General features: G+C 39.7%; 1 protein-coding gene across 1 annotated transcript in view; it reads right to left on the bottom strand.

The window, feature by feature from the left end:
• Positions 1-1165: 1165 nt before the first annotated feature.
• LOC308500110 (chondroitin sulfate proteoglycan 4-like) overlaps positions 1166-19937 on the bottom strand; it is a 54554-nt gene continuing 35782 nt past the window's right edge. The window contains exons 8-10 of the mRNA XM_081054290.1: positions 18300-18472; positions 4585-4768; positions 1166-3955 (exon numbers count right to left, since the gene is read on the bottom strand). Coding sequence (XP_080910416.1) covers positions 1908-3955; positions 4585-4768; positions 18300-18472 — 2405 coding nt within the window. The 3' untranslated portion in view covers positions 1166-1907. The remainder of the gene's footprint in view (positions 3956-4584; positions 4769-18299; positions 18473-19937) is intronic.

Here is a 19937-nt window from a genome sequence, read left to right as displayed (position 1 = left end):
TCTTTGTTGTGTCCTAGTCATTGTTGGATGTTTGGCAGCTTCCTTGGCTTGTACTCAGTAGTTGCTAGAAGCACCAGTTGTAAAAATTGAAAGTGTCTCCATACATTGCCAAATGCCCCCAAAGGGTCAATTCCTCCCCTCACCCTGGAAACATGGTCTGCTGGCTTTAAGAAAATCACTTAAAATATGAAAAAGAGATATTAAAGTAGACACCAGTTTGAAAGATAAAAATCTTTGTTTCCCAATTATCACAATATTGAAGAGTATTTTAAGAGATCCCATTTCATAGCCTATCTAATTGCCCTCCCCCATTCTTCCCTGATTACATGGTCGGCCAATCCAATGGTCTCTGACATGGTAGAACCCACTCCCAGCCCCAGAAGAGATACTCAGTCATGAGAATTCCATTTCGCTTTGCCAGTGGTTGGCCAAGAGATGGGAATCATGTTGCTCAGTTCTAGATAATGAGACATAAAAAGGGGGATAATATCTTTGGAGAGAGACTCCTCTTACAGGATTAAATAATGATAATAATAATAATAATAATAATAATAATAATAATAATAATAATGGTATCCTCTCTAAGCAAAAGTCATTTTCCCATACTCCTCTTTCCCCCACTGGGATGTCTGCCTTTAAATGTGACTGTATTATTGAAGGTTCGGCAACCATCTTACAATCACAAGGACCTGAGCAAAAGAATGAAAGGCCAATGGCTTAATGAAGGTAGAGCGGAAAGAACAAAAGAGCTTCAGTCCCTGATGACATCTTTGAACTGTTGAACCAGCTTTGGAATGTCCACTTCAGGCTGCTTGTTACTTGAAATAATTCGACACTTTCATTGTTTAGTTAAACCAACGGCTGGCAAACTATGGTCTGTGGATCAAATCCAGGAACTAAGAATTGTTATTACATTTTTAAAAGGTTGTTAAAAAATAAAAATAAACAACCATATATGGCCCAAAAGCCAAAAATGTTTACTCTGTGGCCCTGCATGGGAAATTTTGCCAATCCCCAACCTAAACTGTTCACAGCAGACATCTTGTGATTCACAACCTAAAGCATTCCTAACTAATGCGAGTACTGATACCTTCATTTTACGGTTACGGAAACTGAAGCTTGAGTTTGTCCATGGTAGGCTCAAGTAGACAAGTCCAATACAAATCTGCCATTGTTTCAATTTATTGTAAAGTTCAGCCAAATTGAGGCATCACAAAACTATTTAGCAACCTTTTCTATTCTTTAGAGCTTCAAATAATAGTCTTGATTGTACAAATCAGAACAGACAAAGCCTCTTGATGAAACACAATGTGTTCAGTGAATACCTTCAAAGGGGACCGGACTGTCCTATCATGTGGAGCACCAGGCCATTTCCTGCATTTGGAAGTCAAACCTAGAGATTCCAAGGAGGAAAAGACATTACAGAAAAACACTGGAAACAAACTCACTGATGTGATAGATAACCCCTTCTCCTTGCTGAAACAGTTCCTGCACTCCCTTACTGACTCACTCAGAGTCAGTATGGAATCCTCAGGGAAGAAACTTCAAAACCTTTCTCCATCAACTCCAGCTCCCAAGTTAACGCACTGCTGTTGCCATTCAGGCCAGCATGTTCTGTACCACCTTGGTAAAGGGTTTAAATATTGACTACATCTTATGCACCCTCAGAGAGTCAGTTCCAGAAGAAGGCACATAAAGCTCATTGTGGAGAGCCCATAAGGTAAATGTTGTAAAAGTTATAATAAACACCTATCAACATCTAACCATGGGGCCATAACCAAGCACTGAGTGACTAGCAATGCCAGGCTTTTCTCAGTTGATTCAACCCACTTTTCTTTGCTTTTGTATGTGCCTATTCCAGTCTCTGGCATACAACAGATGGTCAATAAGGAACAACGGCGTTCAGTCTACACCCAGTACTGGTTATGCTTCAGTGTCGGGTTGGTTTGTCGGCAGAGTTTGATCATGGCAGGATCCAGATTCACCCATGTCTCCCAAGGAGCACAGTTTTCCATTGGCTCAGTGATTGGAGAGGCCATTTGCTTACATGGCAGGGCCCTGAAAAGACTGACAGGGGTACTGTTGGAGATTTTTAGGAGGGGCGTCACTGTGACCGTGGGAATAGTCATGCTCCTTTCTGGCCTTGGATTTCGGGTTGTGGGTTCCAGGTTGGTCTGGAGCTTGACAAGAGGTTTTGCCTTTTTTGCTTTCCGGCTCAGCAGCCAGACACACACGGCCACCACAGTTACTATCAGCAGGAATACAACAGCAGCCAAGGGTATGACAACTATTAGAGAGTAACTACTTTCCCTGGGTTGGGTGGGGGCCCAAGGGCTAGCTTTGGTGGCAGCTGGTGGCCAAATGACCTTGGTAGGAGAAACCTTGCCATCCATAGTAGGCCCATTTCCATGGTGGCGTCCCCAGGGATCTGATTCCTGCCATCTTCTCTGGGTAAGCTTCCCCAGAGTTTCTGTCTGTGCCGTGGGTCCTGAGGAAACCACAGGCTTTTCCTGAGAGAGAGCTGAAGCCACCGAGTTATCTGCAGCAACTAATAAAGAAACATTAGGGGTAAAAGTTTTCAAAAGTAAGGCATCAGGTGGCACTATGGTGAAGGGGAGATAGCCTATCGCTGGTTGTACGTGGTCTGCCCGGAGCAAGAAAGTGAAGGAGTCATTCAGCATCTCAGTGCTGGTTAGATTGGCATGTGGATCAAGCATCAATAGCCCTTGGTCAATGTCCCTCTGAGTGAATAGAGTAGCGTCTTCCACCAGAGTGCCACGGCCTACTCTTCGTACAAGTCTTCCATGGACAGGGGGTTCTGTCACTTCAAATTTGGGATCACTGTTAGTCCTATTAGCGAGCTCAGTAGCATCAAGGTCCTTTCTTCTTAGCTGATACGCCACTCTGTTGGCGATTGTCAGGTTTGAAAGAACCCTCAGTAAAGGCTGTACTCTGATGCTCAGTGTTTGTCCTGTCAGATTGCTTTCTGAGGTAAACAGTGAGAACTGTAGCTGGTCCTCTGAGGCTGTGAGGTTTGTCATGCGGTAAGAGAGTCTTCCTGAATCCAGATCCTCCTGTCCAAAGCTGATTACTGTCTGGTTTTTGATGAACAGGTGCCCATGTTGGAGAGGCCATGTTATCTGGTAAGTGATTTGAGGGCTCCTCCCATTGGTCATTGCTGACAGATGGGCGTTGGTGATGGGGACGGTTGTTTGGCCTTGTGGGAGAAGTAGGTCAGTGAGGTTCACAAGAGTGATAGAGACGGGGATGACATCCAGGTGGAAGAGCTTGTAGAGTGGGCGGTGCTGGCCATCAGTCACACTAAAGTAGAATACTCCAGAGGATGGGCTTCCGTCTTGTATGAACCACACCTGAGAGTTATCGATGTTGGCTTGTGTGAAATGGTGAACAGGTGTGTCTGGATGGGGAGCCATTGACAAAAAGCCATTATTAGGATTACGGATGATTGTATATCTGATCTCCTCTGGAGGACTGTCTAGATCTTCCACTTTCAGGTTTTCAGGTCCCACAACCAACCTATGGCCTTGTAGAACTTTCAACCAAAGTCCTTTTGTCTTTAATTCTGGCACCTGGTCATTAACAGGAGAGATGGTGATGTTAAACATCTCTTCAAGGAAGTCAGCCTCTGGCTTGGTGGCAGGCTTGCTCTTTGGGTTTGGCCAAATGGCAAAGGTAAAATTATCGGCCAGAGATTCAGAGTCATCATGAAGGTATGTGATTCCAAATTTATTAATTATATCCTGGGAAAAATTGGGTTTTCCTTTGGTAATATTTCTCTCTCCAATCATAATGGTTCCATGGTGAGGAAGAGATATAACCTGGAACCAAATTTCATAGGAAGAACGCTGAGATTTGGGCAATTTCAGTAGGACATTGGAAGCATCCAACTTAGATTGGTCAATGAGAACTTTGTCTCCCTCCTTGACAGCAGCTCCTGTTAAAACATAAATATAAAGAACAAAGTGGCATTTCATTAGAACTTTCAGACGCAGCTGTAAGGCTCTTTCTCCCTCAAATCTGCACGTCCCCGTGGACTATTCAAAACACCTTTGTTGCTCAAGGATCTGCTACCCAAGGCATATGAAAAAAAATTATTTTAAATATATACACCCACATTATTAAGTCAACACTTCAGGCAAGGGAGTTTTAAAACCTTGAGATTTATTATAAAATGTTAATGTCCTAACTTATCTACTACCAGATGTTCTCTTACCATAGAAACAGGTACAGCTTTTAATATCCATTTCCTTTCAAGAACTTATCCTATTTGTCTTTTTCATTTCCTATCAACAGTTTTCAGTCAGGTCCCCATTTGGAAGTACAAATAAAATTCTTTAAAGCTAATTTGCCATCCTTCTTCCCCTACAACTCTTAAGGCTTACAAGAAGAAGAGTCTCAGAGAAAGAGCACACACAAACAAATAACAAAATTTTATAACCATATAAGTTCTATTCAAAGGTTGGTATTGTGGCATTGACAATTAAAAAGGGAAAGATCTATTTTCAAATTGTTCCTACTTTAATACTTAGAGATAAAGCACTGGCCATAGCATTGTGGCTTTACCTGTATTTGCAAGCAGACGGCTCTGCCGACCAGGTTCATTAATTTCATACGAAATAATAATACGAAACTTCTCAGGTCCTAGAGCTGCCGGTGGGGAGGATGCCGTGAACGTGAAAGAGTCTTCCGCAGTCCAGCCAGTGTTCTCGTGGTCCACATGCTGGTATAATATCAGCTGTTCACTGATCTGGCCAGACAGTAAGAAAAATCAGTCCCTGGCTTCAGGGATAATATGAAGATTAACACATACCCTAACTGTCTTTTCAGGGTTTACTCTACTCATGCTCAAATTATTGCACATATCCATACAAATGCAGGAACACTGAAAATGTGCTAACTTATTTGTCAAATCTAGGTGATTCTATTACAAAGTGATCTATTTATCAGAAGAAGAAAAGCACATTGATTTTGAGATAACTAATGCCCGAAGTATTTTTCTTACAGAAAGTTTATAATGAACCTCCACTTACATGTCAGAAAGCTCCAACAACTATTAACTCAAAAAAATTTTGTTTCATATATACTCCTACCCATGTTTCTGCCCAATAGATTATTTTGAAGAAAATCACAGATATCATAACATTTCATCTGTAAATGTTTTAGTATGTATTGGTAAATAATGACTCTTAAAAACATAATTCCACCATCACACCTAAATATTATACATATTCAATATCATCAAATATTCAATTAGTGTTCAAATGTCTCTGGTGTGTGTGTGTGTGTATGTGTGTGTGTTTACATAATTGCTTCGTTTAACTCAGGATCCGAAGAAGCCCACACATCACATTTGTTTGGTACTTCTCATGGGTGTCTTTTAATCTATAGGTTTCCCTTCTCTAATTTTTTTCTCAGAATTTATTTGTTGAAGAAACTGGGTTGTTTGTCTTGTAGAGTTTCCTGCATTCTGCATTTTGCTGACTGCATGGTGCTTCACAAATTCTCTCTGTCCCCTGTAGTTCCTATATACTGGTAGTTAAATCTAAAAGCTTAATAAGAAGCCGGTTCAATTTTTTGTTAAGAATGTGTTACAGGTGGTATAGTTTATTTTCTCTTGCATCTCATCGCAAGACAAAATAATGCTGGTTGCTCCTCTTTTGCATATGTTAAGATTTATAGTTGTTTTCAAGTGGTGCCAAGTTGCTCCTTGTATTTTAAAGTTCCCCATCAGACTGTCACCTAATATTCATAGTTTTACAGAGTCATTAACAGCATTGCCCAAATCTCTTATTTTTGCAGTGGCAAAACAATGATATTGTTTATTTTCTCATTCCTTCTTCACTGTCATTTGGAATTTTTCTATAAAGAAGAAGTATTCCTCATCAGTTACTTGGTTATACTTAGGTAGAGTGCATGCAGGAAAGACAGGATAAATGCTTGATTCCTTCCTTTATATACCAATGTTTAGAAGATTCCCTTGACTCCAGTCACCAAACATGACCATTGGTTTTGTTTTGTTTATTTCTTTGTTTTGGAATCATTATAAACTCATGAATTTTAATACATGATGTATTTAATTCCATTGTAATTATTCTTCTTCTTGATGTTCAAAATTTCCAACCTTGCTTAAGGTATTTTTCAAGATTTAATGTAACATCCTAATGCTGATTGCCCATTAATGTCCTTTCTAAGTCAACTGATGGAGATGGGTTCCACCCATTGTTTTGTTATTCCAACAGCATGTGGGTAGTCCTTTCTCCAACAAGTGATTGAAAGCTGTAAAATTGTAACCATGGAAGGGAAGGCTAGAGATAAAATATTCAACCCTTAATTTCTATAGGTCACATCTTTTTCTGACCTGCTATCTATTATAATGTCTGAACTTACCAGTGGATTTTGCCAACATATTTGAGTGTCCACATCAGAAGTGCCTAAAATAATTATATAATTAACAGAGTTGCAGAGTTTATTTAATCAGTCAGTATTTGGAAATCCTGTATTAATTAATAGAATTCGGTGATGTACCGCTCTGGCTTATCGCTGGCTTTTCGGTCTAGTGAATTTCCATGGAATACAAGCTCTCTGTTCCCAGAGTGACCAAAAACTGTTGATGACTTTTTTGTTCCTTATCCTATGCAAGGATGAGGCAAGGAAATGCTGTTATGGGGATTTTAAATGAGAAAAAAATACCATATTGCAACATTTCCTCATTAAGAAGCAAGGTTACTCATAAGAAATTGGAATTTCTCCAAAGACAGTAATTTCTGGTATAAACTAGTAACTTAATTCCCCAGCAGTTCCTGGAGATCAAGTCAGTTTTATTTAGCAGTTCTGCCATTTCTATTTCCAGCTTAAGATTTACGACAAAAGATTAGTCACAAATATATTCTTCCTCCCATAAGTAGGTGACTATGCTATGGAGTTTGGACTGGAGGATGGTTCCTAACAGGTTCCCATTCTTCTCAAGAGAGGCATAATATTATATGGAAAAACAGATCCAGTTTCTTAATATGAAAAGTAACATAGTCTATTAACCAGGAGGAAAGATTTTTCTGGAAGCTGGACAATCTTGTCCATTGCTCTTTTGGTATAAGCAAAAATTAGCTTCCCTGAAAAATGTTAAACAAGTTATTAGAATAATCTTAGGATCTTCTGATATCCATAGTATGGTGAGTGATTGTCCCAGGGAATCAACTGTTTTCATAGATGGGAACATTTGAGACGGAGGTCAGAAATCTTCTGAGGGAGGTAACTGAGGAAGAATCCTAAACATGGCTTGATACTTCAGGAGACTAGTGAAGCAGACGTCTGTGATAAGTTGTTTTTGAAAAAGCATTTCAAGAGTGAGAAATTGTGAATAACCAATTGTCTTATTTTACACCGGAGAGTGAGAGAATTTGATTAGATTCACCTTGAATGTCTTAGCTTTAAAAAAACTGGAGAGCAGGTAATGGAAAGTTCTGAGCTAGAAGTCAAAGGAAGTAAGGGTGCCTGTGGAATGTCAACTTGCCAGTCATGGCCTGAAAGAGGTGTGAGGTGAGTAGTCTTTAAAGGTTAGAAGACAGCCTTTGCCTCACCAGCTTTAAGAGTCAGGTTCTAAGGGGGGTGGAGGGGGGGGGAGAAGAAGGAGGGTATGTGTATGTGTGTGTAGTAGGAGAGGACCAGGAAAGGGAGAATGAAATGAAGACTTTATGAGAAAAAGTATAGGGTAAACCTGAGGAGGAAAAAAATCTCAGAAAGGATTAGGAATTTTGTTACCTCAAATAGAAAGTGGCCTGAGGAAAACTTCCAAGGAGTCTGCATATTTCTACTGTGTTAAGTATAGATAGATAAGCCACTTAGCTGAATACCTGGGCTCTGAGATTAAAGAGAGGGGAGGTTTTTGTTTCCTATGGATTTAGATTAGCCCAGATTTTATCTTTTACAGATGGAATCTTTCGGGAATGTCATTAGAAATTCAGTGGTGTAGAATTCCAACAAATGTAGAAGGAAAAACTGAATGAGAAAAATCACCATTTGGCAACCATCATAGTAATAAATGTTTCAAGCAAGAATCCGAAAATGGTTGCTAAAACTAGTAAGCAAAATTGTGATGAGATACAGGATACTTAAATAGTTCCAAAGTGTCTTCTCACAAGATATTTATTAATCACAATGCGGCAAATGGTACCTTCACATCACCTGACTGTGAGAAAAGAAAACATCATCAGTGACAGGCAAAGTGAGTATCAATGCCTCCTAACATAAAGCTTTCAGAAGGACCCAGCATCTCTCGTGGCATTCCTGCCAAAAACGCACAACCTGAATCTGATCATGAGGAAACATTAGATAAAACCGAACTACAAATAACTGGCCTGTTCTCTCAAAAAAATGTCACAAAAGTCAACAAAAGTCAACATGACTACAGGATGGTTCCAGATTAAAGACTAAAGACACCTGACAACTAAATGCTGTTTTACGCTGCGGATGTCTTTTGGTTTTTTTTCTTGCTATAGAGGACATTATTGAAACAATTTGTGAAATTTGAATAAGGTCTATAGATCGCATGATAGCACTGTAAAAATGTTAATTTCATGATTTTGAAGATTATACTGTATTTATAAAAGAGAAAGACCTCGTTTTTAGGATACATATATACTGAGGCATTTAGAGATAAGGGACCATCATGTCTGCAGCTCTCATATTTTCAGAAGAGTGTGTGTGTGTGTGTATGTAGGTAGTTTAAATAACTTTTGGGAAATGTGGATGAATAATATATGGGATTTTTTGTACTGTTTTGCAATTGTTCTGTAAGTCAGAAATTATTTTAAAATATGAAGTTAAAAATAATAATTTAAAAAAGTCAATCTATGGTGTTTTACCATATCAACTGTAACAACTAACATTAATACAGTGCTCTTATGTAGTCCCTTTTCTCTGATGACCCATTTCTCTGATGATGCAGAATAGGGGCAGGAACCCACAAATGCCCTGGGCACTCTGAAATCAAGAAGTAGTCATTTCCTATTCCGACATGGTTCCTCCCCACCACCATCTCCACCTTTGTCCATTTCTCTAGGACTTTAAAAGTCTGTATTCCTACCTGGCCTATGAATGGGTGTATATGTGGTTCCAAATCCTAGACCTTCTTAGAGTGGTTCCAAATCCTAGACCTTCTTAGAGTAATGTTTTTATTTGAACATACTATATGATACTGTCCCTTGGATCTCTGAGATCTAAACCTTCTGGGTCTCATATCCTTGACTCCTATAGAACCACACGGAAGAACATTTGTCAGAGGCTAAAGAGATCATTTTGGTTTTAAGAAGGCCAGAGGTCTTACTGACTTTTCCGTGACGGGTTAAAGTGTAGAGCTGAGAGACCGCTGAGAAGCTCAGAAAAGTAGGGAATTTAGGGAACTCCTCTCCCTCCCCTCAAATCACTGGAATCATTGGTAGCAGAGCTGGGACCAGAAGCCAGATCTCCAGGCTTGCAGATGAGAGTTCTTTCTCCCAAAGCACTTTGTTGGGGCCTTCTTGGCTCTAACTACCTGATTTACTACTCTTCTTCCTCCAAGGAAGAAATGGACAGTTATTAATATGAAAAATGGAAGCAAGAGGAGTGTAATAGAATTTGAGCCTTTGATTGATCAGACCTAAATTCAAATATGAATACTACCAACTTGCAGCTCTGTAGCTTTTATGCAAGTCATTTAATCTCTCTGAGCTTCCATTTCTACATTAAAATATAGAATAATATCTTACATATAGATATACATTTGACTTAACTGGTCTATTGCCACATCAATGTTTAAAATGGCCTTGAGTATTTCTAGGACTTTCAAGGAAGCTTCTAAGTCCTCACTGACAAATTCCTTACTGGGACATCAGGGGATTCTGGTTAAGATGGAAGGCAAAACTCATTGTTTAAACTGAATCATGGCACAAGAATATTAAGCAATCAGAAAGTTCTCAAACATGCATAATAAAATAAATATTTTCCATTAAAATAAAGGAATTTGTAGGTTGGAATCTTGGCACATATTCTAGGAGCTTACTTGTAGTTGCTTTGTAAATGAGTATTGGCTCACCACTCTATACTTGTCATTTCAACAAATATTTGTTTAATTAACAAATAAACTACTTTAAAAGTGCTTTACAAAATTTAATTATAAAGTACATATTTATATCATGAAGCAGTAGAAATAAGGCATCCAAGACATTTCTTACCCATTTATTTAACAAAAAAACACATAGAGTATCTAACTTTCATTAAGCCCTAAATATGTGCCAGGCACCCTATTAAGCACATTATGTAACTCAATTTATTTAATTTTTTTAAGAGGGACTTGTTATATCCATCTGACAGATTTAAAAAAAGAAACTGAGGCTCAGAAAATTTAAATAATTTATCTATAGCCAACAAGTGGGAGGGCTCAGTTTTTTATCTAGTCCCATGTGATTCCAGAATTCATGCTTTTCCCACAACGCTGAGCCTACAGTGTAGAAATCTAAGTGAGACTTTAGGCAACCAAGAAATTCACAAGACGTGCTCTCCAACCCCTAGGAGTCTAGTAACGTAGAAAGTGAGTTGGTAGGTGTGAATAGGGAAGATAAATGCCATTTTGTGGTCTGTCTTAGACACAGTCACTACTGGGCAAAGTTTGTAACAATTCAAAGAAATAGCTCATTCTATATACTGTATTTATTCCAAACGGCAAGTTAAAGAAAGCTTGTATTCTAGTCTTTCTAAACTACTGCCATTGTTGATCAGGCGGAGACTTTCTCATAAGGCATCAGGGGAAAGATAGTAGGACTGAGGGGAAAGGAGTTTTCAACTGGCTCCAGGCTGAGGGTAATTTCTTTTTGAGCCCCAAAGTGACTAGCAGAAAACTTTTTTTCTTCAGACTAAGCTTTTTTAAAACCTGGAGGCAGAGAGCTAAGGGCCATTGTGCATGCTCTTGGATGAGCCCAGGAAAGAAGCAGGAGCTCTGATACACCATGCTTGGTGGTGTCAGCTGTGGCATGGAATCTGACAATTTTCTCCCCTAAAACCAAGCAGACATTCCGTAGATTCACAAAAGTACGTGTGGACAGGACTGAGTGTTATGAGAATAAAACTGTCCAACTTGGCCAAAAGGCAGGGCTAGAATGCTCTGAAGTATACCTGTATCTTCATTCTGAGAGTCCATCTAAATGTAGCTTCCTATGTTCCCAATAAGAAAACCAAAGCATGAGTCCTTTACACTGATCTTCCCCACAGTGGAGCCTAAAAGTCAATCATAGCTTTGAAACTCCCACTGGAAAAGAGAATAACCAAATTATCTTAGGGTCAGCTGGGAGAAGGGAGAGGAAGAGAAGAAGACACGTTGCTTGATTCTCCACAACATGATGGCTTTACCAAAGCTCTAAGTCTCTAAACAGGACAATAGTTGGCCAGAAAGAGTAAAGGAAAGATAACTGGCCTAAAAACCTCTACCTTAGGCAGATATTTAAGGGGACAGGAGATTACAGAAAGCCAAATGATTCAAAAAGGTAAAGTCTCCAAGATTCCATGTGGGTTTACCAAAAAACCCTAAAAGCTAAGATTCACAAGACAACAAGATCCTGTGCTCCTGAAGGCTGAGCTCAGAGAGAAGACCCCTCTCTCTGTGCCCTTTCTTATTTCTACCATGACTGGCACCACCATGTTTGCTGAGGGTAGCCAAGCACAGCGTTCAAGGTTCCCAGAAGAGGTCAGAAGTCTGGGGCCACAGCTTAAAGTTGCAGGTATCAGACTATATAAAGTGGGGCTCAGTTAAGTCCTAGGTGTGATTCCCCTTAGTAGGAATGGATAGAAGCAGCATTTTAGGAAACCTACGTTCCTAAATGGTGAAATCTCCAGCTAGAAATAAGCAGCTGAAAATAAGGTCCAAATAATTATCCAAGAAGTTGTGGCTCATGCACCTCCATGACTGGGTCAGACTCTGCATAAAAATACTAAAACAAAAAGATTTTTAAGGAGCCCAGCAATGTATGTATCTATAGCCCTATCTGGCAGAGAGGTCCAAATCCTCATTTATATATAAGTAATCATAGATACTCAGGAGCCTTATGCCATTACATGTAGACCTTTAATAAAACTACCAAATAAGATAATGTAAAAGGTGATTCTTTGGGAAACAGCAGAAGATAGTATGCGATAGTAACTTGCTTCTGTTATATATGAGTGTAGCAGGCTAAAGCTGCCCCCCCCCAAAAGAAAGATATCAGGTCTTAATCCCTTGAATTTAGGAATGTTATCTTGCATAGCAAAGATTTTATAGATGTGATTAAGTTAAGGATCTTAAGAAGGGAAGATTATCCTGGATTTTCAAGGTGGATCATAACCGCAATCACTTGCACTCTTACCGATGGAGGCAGACGGATATTTGACACAGACAGGAGAGGAGAAAGCAATGGGACCTTGGAGGCAGATATTGGAGTGATGCGGCCACATGCCAAGGAATGCTGGCAGCTACCAGAAACTGGAAGAGGCAAGAAAGGAAATCTCCCCTAGCGTCTCCATGGTGACCAGGGCCCTGCTGATACCTTGATTCCAGCCCAGTGAAATGCAGTTCAGACTTCTGGCCTCCAGAACTCTGAGAGAATAAATTTTTGCTATTTTAAGCCCCCAAGTTTGTGGTAATTTATTAGAGCAGCCATAGAAAATTAACACAAGGAGAAAGGATAAATTCCTCCCACTGAAATGGGAATTGGTTCTATTGCTTTTTCAAAGAAAACAGCCAATAGTTCAAAGAGAAAGATACATTTTTGGTTATTCCAAGCCACTGGACCAGGACTCGTCAGCCAATTGCCAGTTTGAACAATGAATAGGTGATTGAATGACACCTAGAAATTACATACAGTAATTTCTACACATGAAAAACAGGCTTGCACATAATTCAGTGAACTGTACTGGCAAAATCAAAATTGCCAAAACAAAAAACTGGTGGAAAATATCCAGAATGATGACTGAGTCTAGTTGCTATTGAGCTGGCTACTCAAGAGACCCCAGAAAAGCAGGGATAAGCATGGGCAGGAGTGAGCACTGCACAAAGACACACATCCTTTCTTGCTCAGAAAATCAAAGGGCCAAAGTTTAATGATCCCACTGTACTCTCCATTAAGTTGTAATAAATTAATTCTATCCTATGGGAAGTGTTCCTCATTGCATAAAGTGTAAGTGTTGTCTTGAGCAATAAATCCAGATTCTGGGAAAAGAGGTAATTAGACAAAGTTCATATCCCAGAATTGATTGCATTATTTCTATTAATGCATTTATGTGGCCCTGGAAACCAGTATTTGTCTTTCAGCAGCAAACAGAGACAAGATGGGTGATATTCCAACAGCACAATGGCTACAGTGCAGTTACTAGCTTCATGGAAAAGAAAAAAGGCTAGGAGTTATAAACCCCCAAACCAGAACACTTTGCTTTTTAATGATTCTAAATTATCTAAACAAGCACTGGAATGCAAATCACTCAATTAACCTCGTGCTCTACTTGGAAGAGATTAGTGCCTTATAGAACTCAGTTCTTACTTTGTTCGTACATTCTTTGAAATAAACAAAAATTTCTCTAAATTTGTAAAAAGCTTTCATTTCATTTTAAAATGTGATGATTCACCTCTTCTGTGTATTCTTATGTTTAATTCTTCAGGATATGAGACTTTCAGCACAAGTTTTTGTGGTTTAGCTTTTCCCATTTAGGCAGATCCAATATTATGGTGAAAAACAAGAATGCTATCTTGGTAGGTTGTCATGATATGGCTTTAAAAAGCAGTAAATTTTCTTATTCTGGAATAAGAAAATATTTTGAGCTATAACATAATAAATGTTTTCCCCACAATTGTTTTGCCAAAGTATGATTTTAAGCATAATGGATGCTGTCTAGATTTCCTTCATAAGCTATTTCTCTATAAAAAGCAAAAAAGGTTTTGTGATCAAATGATACAGTGGTTTTTCCTCCCCCATCTGAAAGTGGTAAAGGTCTGGAAACAATTTAGTCCTTTAAGGTAAAGGTGTGAAAGAGGACTCCACAATCAACTGCCTAAAACTCTTTCCCAGTTGGACACTTAGCAGGTTATTGGCTGGAATTGACTTGAAATTAGAAAAACTGGTCTAGAAAGTTTTTAAGAAACACTTAAAGTTTTTTAAAACTTTTTGTTTTAAAATGTTTGTTTAAAAATGTTTGTTTAAAAATGTTTTAAAAAACATTTAAAGTTTTAAAAAAACATTTAAAGCCATTTGAGTATGTGAATGTGGCTCAATAGTTCTGAACCTTTTAAAATTGAAACTATTGCCTGTGTAATATGTCTTTTCACCAACCAAACTGAAGAGAACTAATCAAAGCACATAGTATATGCTCAATAAATGTCTTCGTTAAATAATTTCAGGGAAGAGGTTTTGATCATCTTTACCACCTCCAAAACCTGTCCCACCATTTCTTTTATTTCCCAAATATTCTGGAGCTGCTGGGAAGTAATTGGAACCATCATAAAACAGCTGAGAGTTGACGAGGGTTCTATTTGACAGAGGCCACAAAACTGCAAATTTTAGGAAAAGAGTCACATTCCATTTTCATGTGAAAAAGGAGACAGGATCTGGAGAGGGGAAAATCAGGAAGATAAATAAATTTATTTCTCTTCCCATGTCATAAACAAAAACGTACATTTTTGAACAAACAAGCTACACACAATTGGAATACCTTCAGGTTAACACCAATTGTACTGAATTTACTGATGATCCCTGCTCTTTCTCAATCCAAATTTAATGTTTTAATGTTTTCTAATTGTATTTTACAATAAGCATATGTTACTTTCACACTCAGAAAAACATGCACACTGAAAAGAGCCAGGGTTAGCATTTTGGTTTATATCCTTACAGTTTTCTCTGCACACCCCCTCCTCCAAGTACATTACTGATGTTTTTTATGACTCCTGAGTAGAAGGGGAGACAGGCTATTTCAATGAAATGCATTCATAGAAATTTCACGAAACATATTCTGTAATAACACCTCAAATTTGCCACAGCAGCTCTCACCTGATCTGGGAGGAGTCCTGCCAAGGCCTCCTTGCTCTGATTCACTCCCCAAAACCCCAGGTCTCATTCTGCCTCCAACCTATGCTCTGCCCAAGGATGAAGTGCCCCATCTAGGCCCAAAGCCCCCTGACATTTCTCTCAGCCCCCTTCTCGCGTCATCACTCAGGGAAATGTATTCTAGAACACCAGGGACTCTCCCCCAAAGGGCAACAGTAAGTAGGTTACAGGATGAAGCAAATATCGTTCTCCTCTAATGACCTCATTTCCATTCATTTAATCACTATAGCACTTGAGGGTAAACACAGCAGCTATTCCCGTGTCCCAGAAAATTGCCTGCCCCTGTGAAACTAGTATTTTGGCTACTGAGAGAGGAAGGGAAGCGTTCACATTTCCAAAACCAAAAGATAATAACAGCAGCCTTAGCTACTATGTATTTAGTGTCTGCTACATGTGGGGCAGTGAGCTAAGCTTTTTTTGTATTCATTACCTGCATTAATCCATTACAGACTCCAAGAGAAAAGTATAGCATAGCGGATAGAAGCATGACCTAGAGTCAAAGCCCTGGGTTCAAATCCTGCCTCTGCTATTTCTGAGCTGTGTAACTGTGCGCAAGTTGCTTCACGTCCCTGTGCTAAAGGATCCAAGCCTATCGAATTAGATAATGAATAACATAGAAGAAAGCTTAGAGCAACGCCGAGGACATGGTAAATGGTTTTAATTATCATTACTGTTATTTCCTCCACTTCACAGATGAGGAAACCAAAGCTTAAAAGATATGTAATTTGCCCTACCTCACAGAGCTAATCCAGATCTTCTGACTTTGGCCAAGGGAGTGTCCTCAGTCATGAGTGGGCAGCAGTAGATCAAGGAGCAGCAACAGGGCACCTGCCTCCTAAATTACATGCTCTCTCCACACTCACTCCAAAGACACAGAGAGTGTGGGCTGCTGAGCCGAATTTCTATAGACTCTGAATATATCTTCGGTGCTGTTTTACGGAGACAGGAACCATTACATGAGGGGTGTCCTCGCATAGAAAGCCTGATACACCGCCTGATGCCTTGTATACAATAAAAGGAGCGCTCCTTTGTCCTCTGAGTCAAAGCGCAGGGCCAGGCCCCGGGCACAGGGGTGCATGCTTTGGGGAGTAAAGGGCTGTGTGTCGTGAGAAGAGCCGTATAGCTGGTCCATTTGAAAAGGAGAAGGAAACTCTTCTCTCACCATGCCTGACTGGTGGCAGTGGCACCGCCCAAGTTGTGCTTTCACGCTGGAACCTGCCCCTGTCCCCACAAGGACCAACATTTTGGTCAAGGCCCCTCTTCTGAGACATCTCTATGCAGGCCCCTTACAGTCCTGAGCCCCCGTGTAATACATTGCTTGCTCCAGCTAACATCTTCCATTGTTAATACACCATTGTTCATATGTTTTCTTGGTTTTTAAAGTAGAAGGAACAATGAGAAGAAAAATAAAACCTTAAAATAATTGGATTTTAATGAATCAAGACTTTGCCTACTGCCCTAGGGCCTAATAACTAGCTTGGAGTTTTAATTCCTGTTTACAAATGTGTTATATTCTAAAGGTGGTTTGTTTTCAGAGGAAAATGTACTCTAAATGTATTATAAACAGTTTTCAGATCACCAGGTTAGCCCATTGTGGTAGATTGTTCTGTTGTTCCAATTATTCAGGGCCTCCTCCTTGTGGCATTCTCCTCCACCCATTGACTTCAGCCTTGCTCATGCAACTTTCTTTAGTCAATGAGATGTGAGCATAAGTGCTACACAGCACTTCTGAGCACAAACTTTAAGAGTCATCACATGGTTCCACCATCACTGCTTTTCTCTCTGCTACAAATACAGCAATACCCAAGAGAGAGGCTGCTCCTTCAACTTAGATGTTGGAATAAAGGACAGACCCACCGACAACCCACAGCCTATATACAATCAATACCAGTGAGAAATAAACTTGTTATTGTAAGCACTGAGATTTGGGAGTTTGTTACTGCAGCAAAACCTGGTGGATCCTGGCTACCATATCTACTAATGCCTATATAGACCATATTATTTTAAAATATTATATATTTGCAAAGAAAAGTCGTGGAAACTAATGCTTTAAGTAATCATCACCAATTTCTTGTTTTAAAACGAGGGCTAGAGCCAAAGCATCTGTATGTGACTGATATCATTCTTGTCAGTGTTCAAAATGCAACTGAACTTGAGCAAGTTTTGATGCCATCAGACACATTAAGCTCCCCTCAGAATGTAGTTTTCATTCTAGTCCTTTTGTTCTTCCTTCAAAGTGCATCTGGGAACTAGAGAATTTATACTTCCTCTTTTCAGTATCACATCCAGAGCTTTTGCTAGCCTCATGATCTGCTCCTGTAAATGCATCCAGACAAAGGCAATTGCAAAGCAAGAGGCAAATGCAATCCTGTCCCATCACAGTGAAGAGAAATGGCTCAAAGGTTAAAGGCAGACACTCTTGCGATTTCCTCTAAATTTGACTTTGGGTTTTTAAATTCCTTAGTCGTGTAAAAAGCTGCAGCCAAATCAACTGTCAGGTCCTTGTCCACACTGTTCAAGAATAAAAGAAGAAAGTTGAATGGAAAATGAGAAATAGTTATATGTAAGAAGACCATTTGAAAATATAGATGTTTAGAAAATGAGATCACATATAAGCAAATATGTCCAGTTAGACAGATTTCTGGGATGAAAAAGGAAAAAAAATATCAAAAGGTTTAAAGGCTTATCTATTTAAATACAAAGCTGTGTGGGTAGTGGTGGTGGTAAAGTATCAGAGAAGTTTAAAATAGATGCTTCTAGATACAGATTAAATACACACCTGTACATACATATTTATATACACATATATAACGATAATATAGGAAATAATGCATATAATATATCTTAAATATAAATGCACACTGACATATCTTGTAGATTTACTCTTGCAATTATGTTTTTGATTTATTCCTGCAGCTATGCTTTTCAATCAGTCTTTAGTGATGAAAGGATCCCTTTTTATGTATTAGACACACAATTTGAATTTGCTTAATGTTTTCTGACAATGGTTTCTCATCTGTGTTCACTACCATGTCCGATTTTACAACCAGTACAGTGAAATGAGTAATTGCCAGGGCAAAGGGATATGTCTGCTTAGCTTAACAGGATGAAGATGAATGAGGAGGGCTGCTCTGCAGAGACGCTCAGCCCAGCCCAGCTGCACAGACAGACGTCAGGACTCACCAGCTTCTGCGTAAACATGGACACATCCTCAGTGCTGTTGTCAGGATTTAGTCGCACCAGCCTCCCAAGTCTAGGGGAATTTACGACCGTGAAAGTTATAGTTCTGTTTCCTGCACTGCCCATGTCATTGGTCACAGCTCTCAGGTCATGAGAGGAAAGGGGCTTCATGGAACCTAAGTAAAGATTAAAACACGAGTGTAAGTATAAAGTATATGAAGGCTGCTGATTAACCAAATGATCTTATAGACCCCTGGAAACTCTGGAAAACACACGGTTACGAATGGGGGGAGCAGTTAGCTCTAGCATATAATTGGGCTGTGAGGGGCTTTTTATGGTCATGATTTGCTACTGAAGCTAGGAACAAAAGAGGAAAATCAAATGAGATGGGCTCCTTAGCCCAAACCTGGCCTGTGTGTCTAACAGATCCTAGAGAAACAAGGCAATGCCAGTATGTGTGGCACCCAGCTGGGCTTCCAGCTCAGGAAGGGGAAGCAGACTGTGTGCACTGAGTGCAAAGGACACAGAGCCTCCCCTGGGAGACCAGAGGAGTCCTAGGCTGCTGGTGGCTTCCAGTATGTTCAATGGACATCCACCTGTAGACACCTTTCGGGGAGAGGATGACTTTTGAACCAACGTGAGAAGCTCCAGAGGACCCCAGACATGGAGCCTGCACAGACACTGTGGAAGGAGACAGCCTGTGTGAATGCCAAAGGGGGAAGAACCAGTGTCGCGTGGTTTTGTGTACTAATGTGACCTCACTGGCAACCAAAGACAGAGAGGCTCGGAGACCTTCGGGTTAGACCAGTATTTCTCAAATGCTCTGTGATGAAGACTCATGTGTTTCCCCTCCCAATCCATTGTGAACCAATAATTTTATAAAATACAATAAAATGTCACAGCAATATCAAATTGCTATAAAATTTTCTAAATATTTCCTCTCACGTATCAGTTTACAGACCAGAAGGCCTGCGGACCACAATTTGAGGAACACAGGGTTGGCGTACATATCCTTTTACTTTGCAATGATTTAGGGAATATCCCCCACCTTACAGGGTGGCAGGTGAGGAAGAGATTCACATAGTCATACTGGCCCAGAATCTTCCTGTGTTAGCCCTTGCTAAAGGGCTTCAGCATTAGGCCTTGCACAGGGTAGTCCTCAGAATAGGCATTTTATAAACTGTTATGCAGCTGAGTAAACCACCCAATAAATCTCCTGAATGACATCCATTTTGTTTTCCTTTACTCAGCCATTGTAGCCTTAGAGAGTCAGGGCCACCAATTGCAGTGTTTAAACCACATCAGGTGCTTAAAAGCAGGACCTCTACTACAGCTAATGCAGGGGGAAGCCAGTTTTGGGTCTGGAAGATTTCCATCCACATAAGGATTGTTCTGCATCTTCAATTTGGAAACTCTATTTCAAATGCCTAACAACAAAAGAAAAAATAAACAAGTGGGACTACATCAAACTGAAAACCTTCTCCTCAGTGAAGGAAACCATCGACAAAATTAAAACGTAGCCTATGGAATGGGAGAAAATATTTGTAAACCACATACTCAGTAAGGGGTTCATATCCAAAGTATACACAGAATTCATATAATTCAATTTAAAAATGGGCAAAGGAACTAAACAGACATTTC

This window comes from Rhinolophus hipposideros, assembly GCF_964194185.1.
Source record: "Rhinolophus hipposideros genome assembly, chromosome: 7".
Taxonomy (NCBI): Eukaryota; Metazoa; Chordata; class Mammalia; order Chiroptera; family Rhinolophidae; genus Rhinolophus; species Rhinolophus hipposideros.
This window is presented reverse-complemented; position numbering and strand designations above follow the sequence as displayed.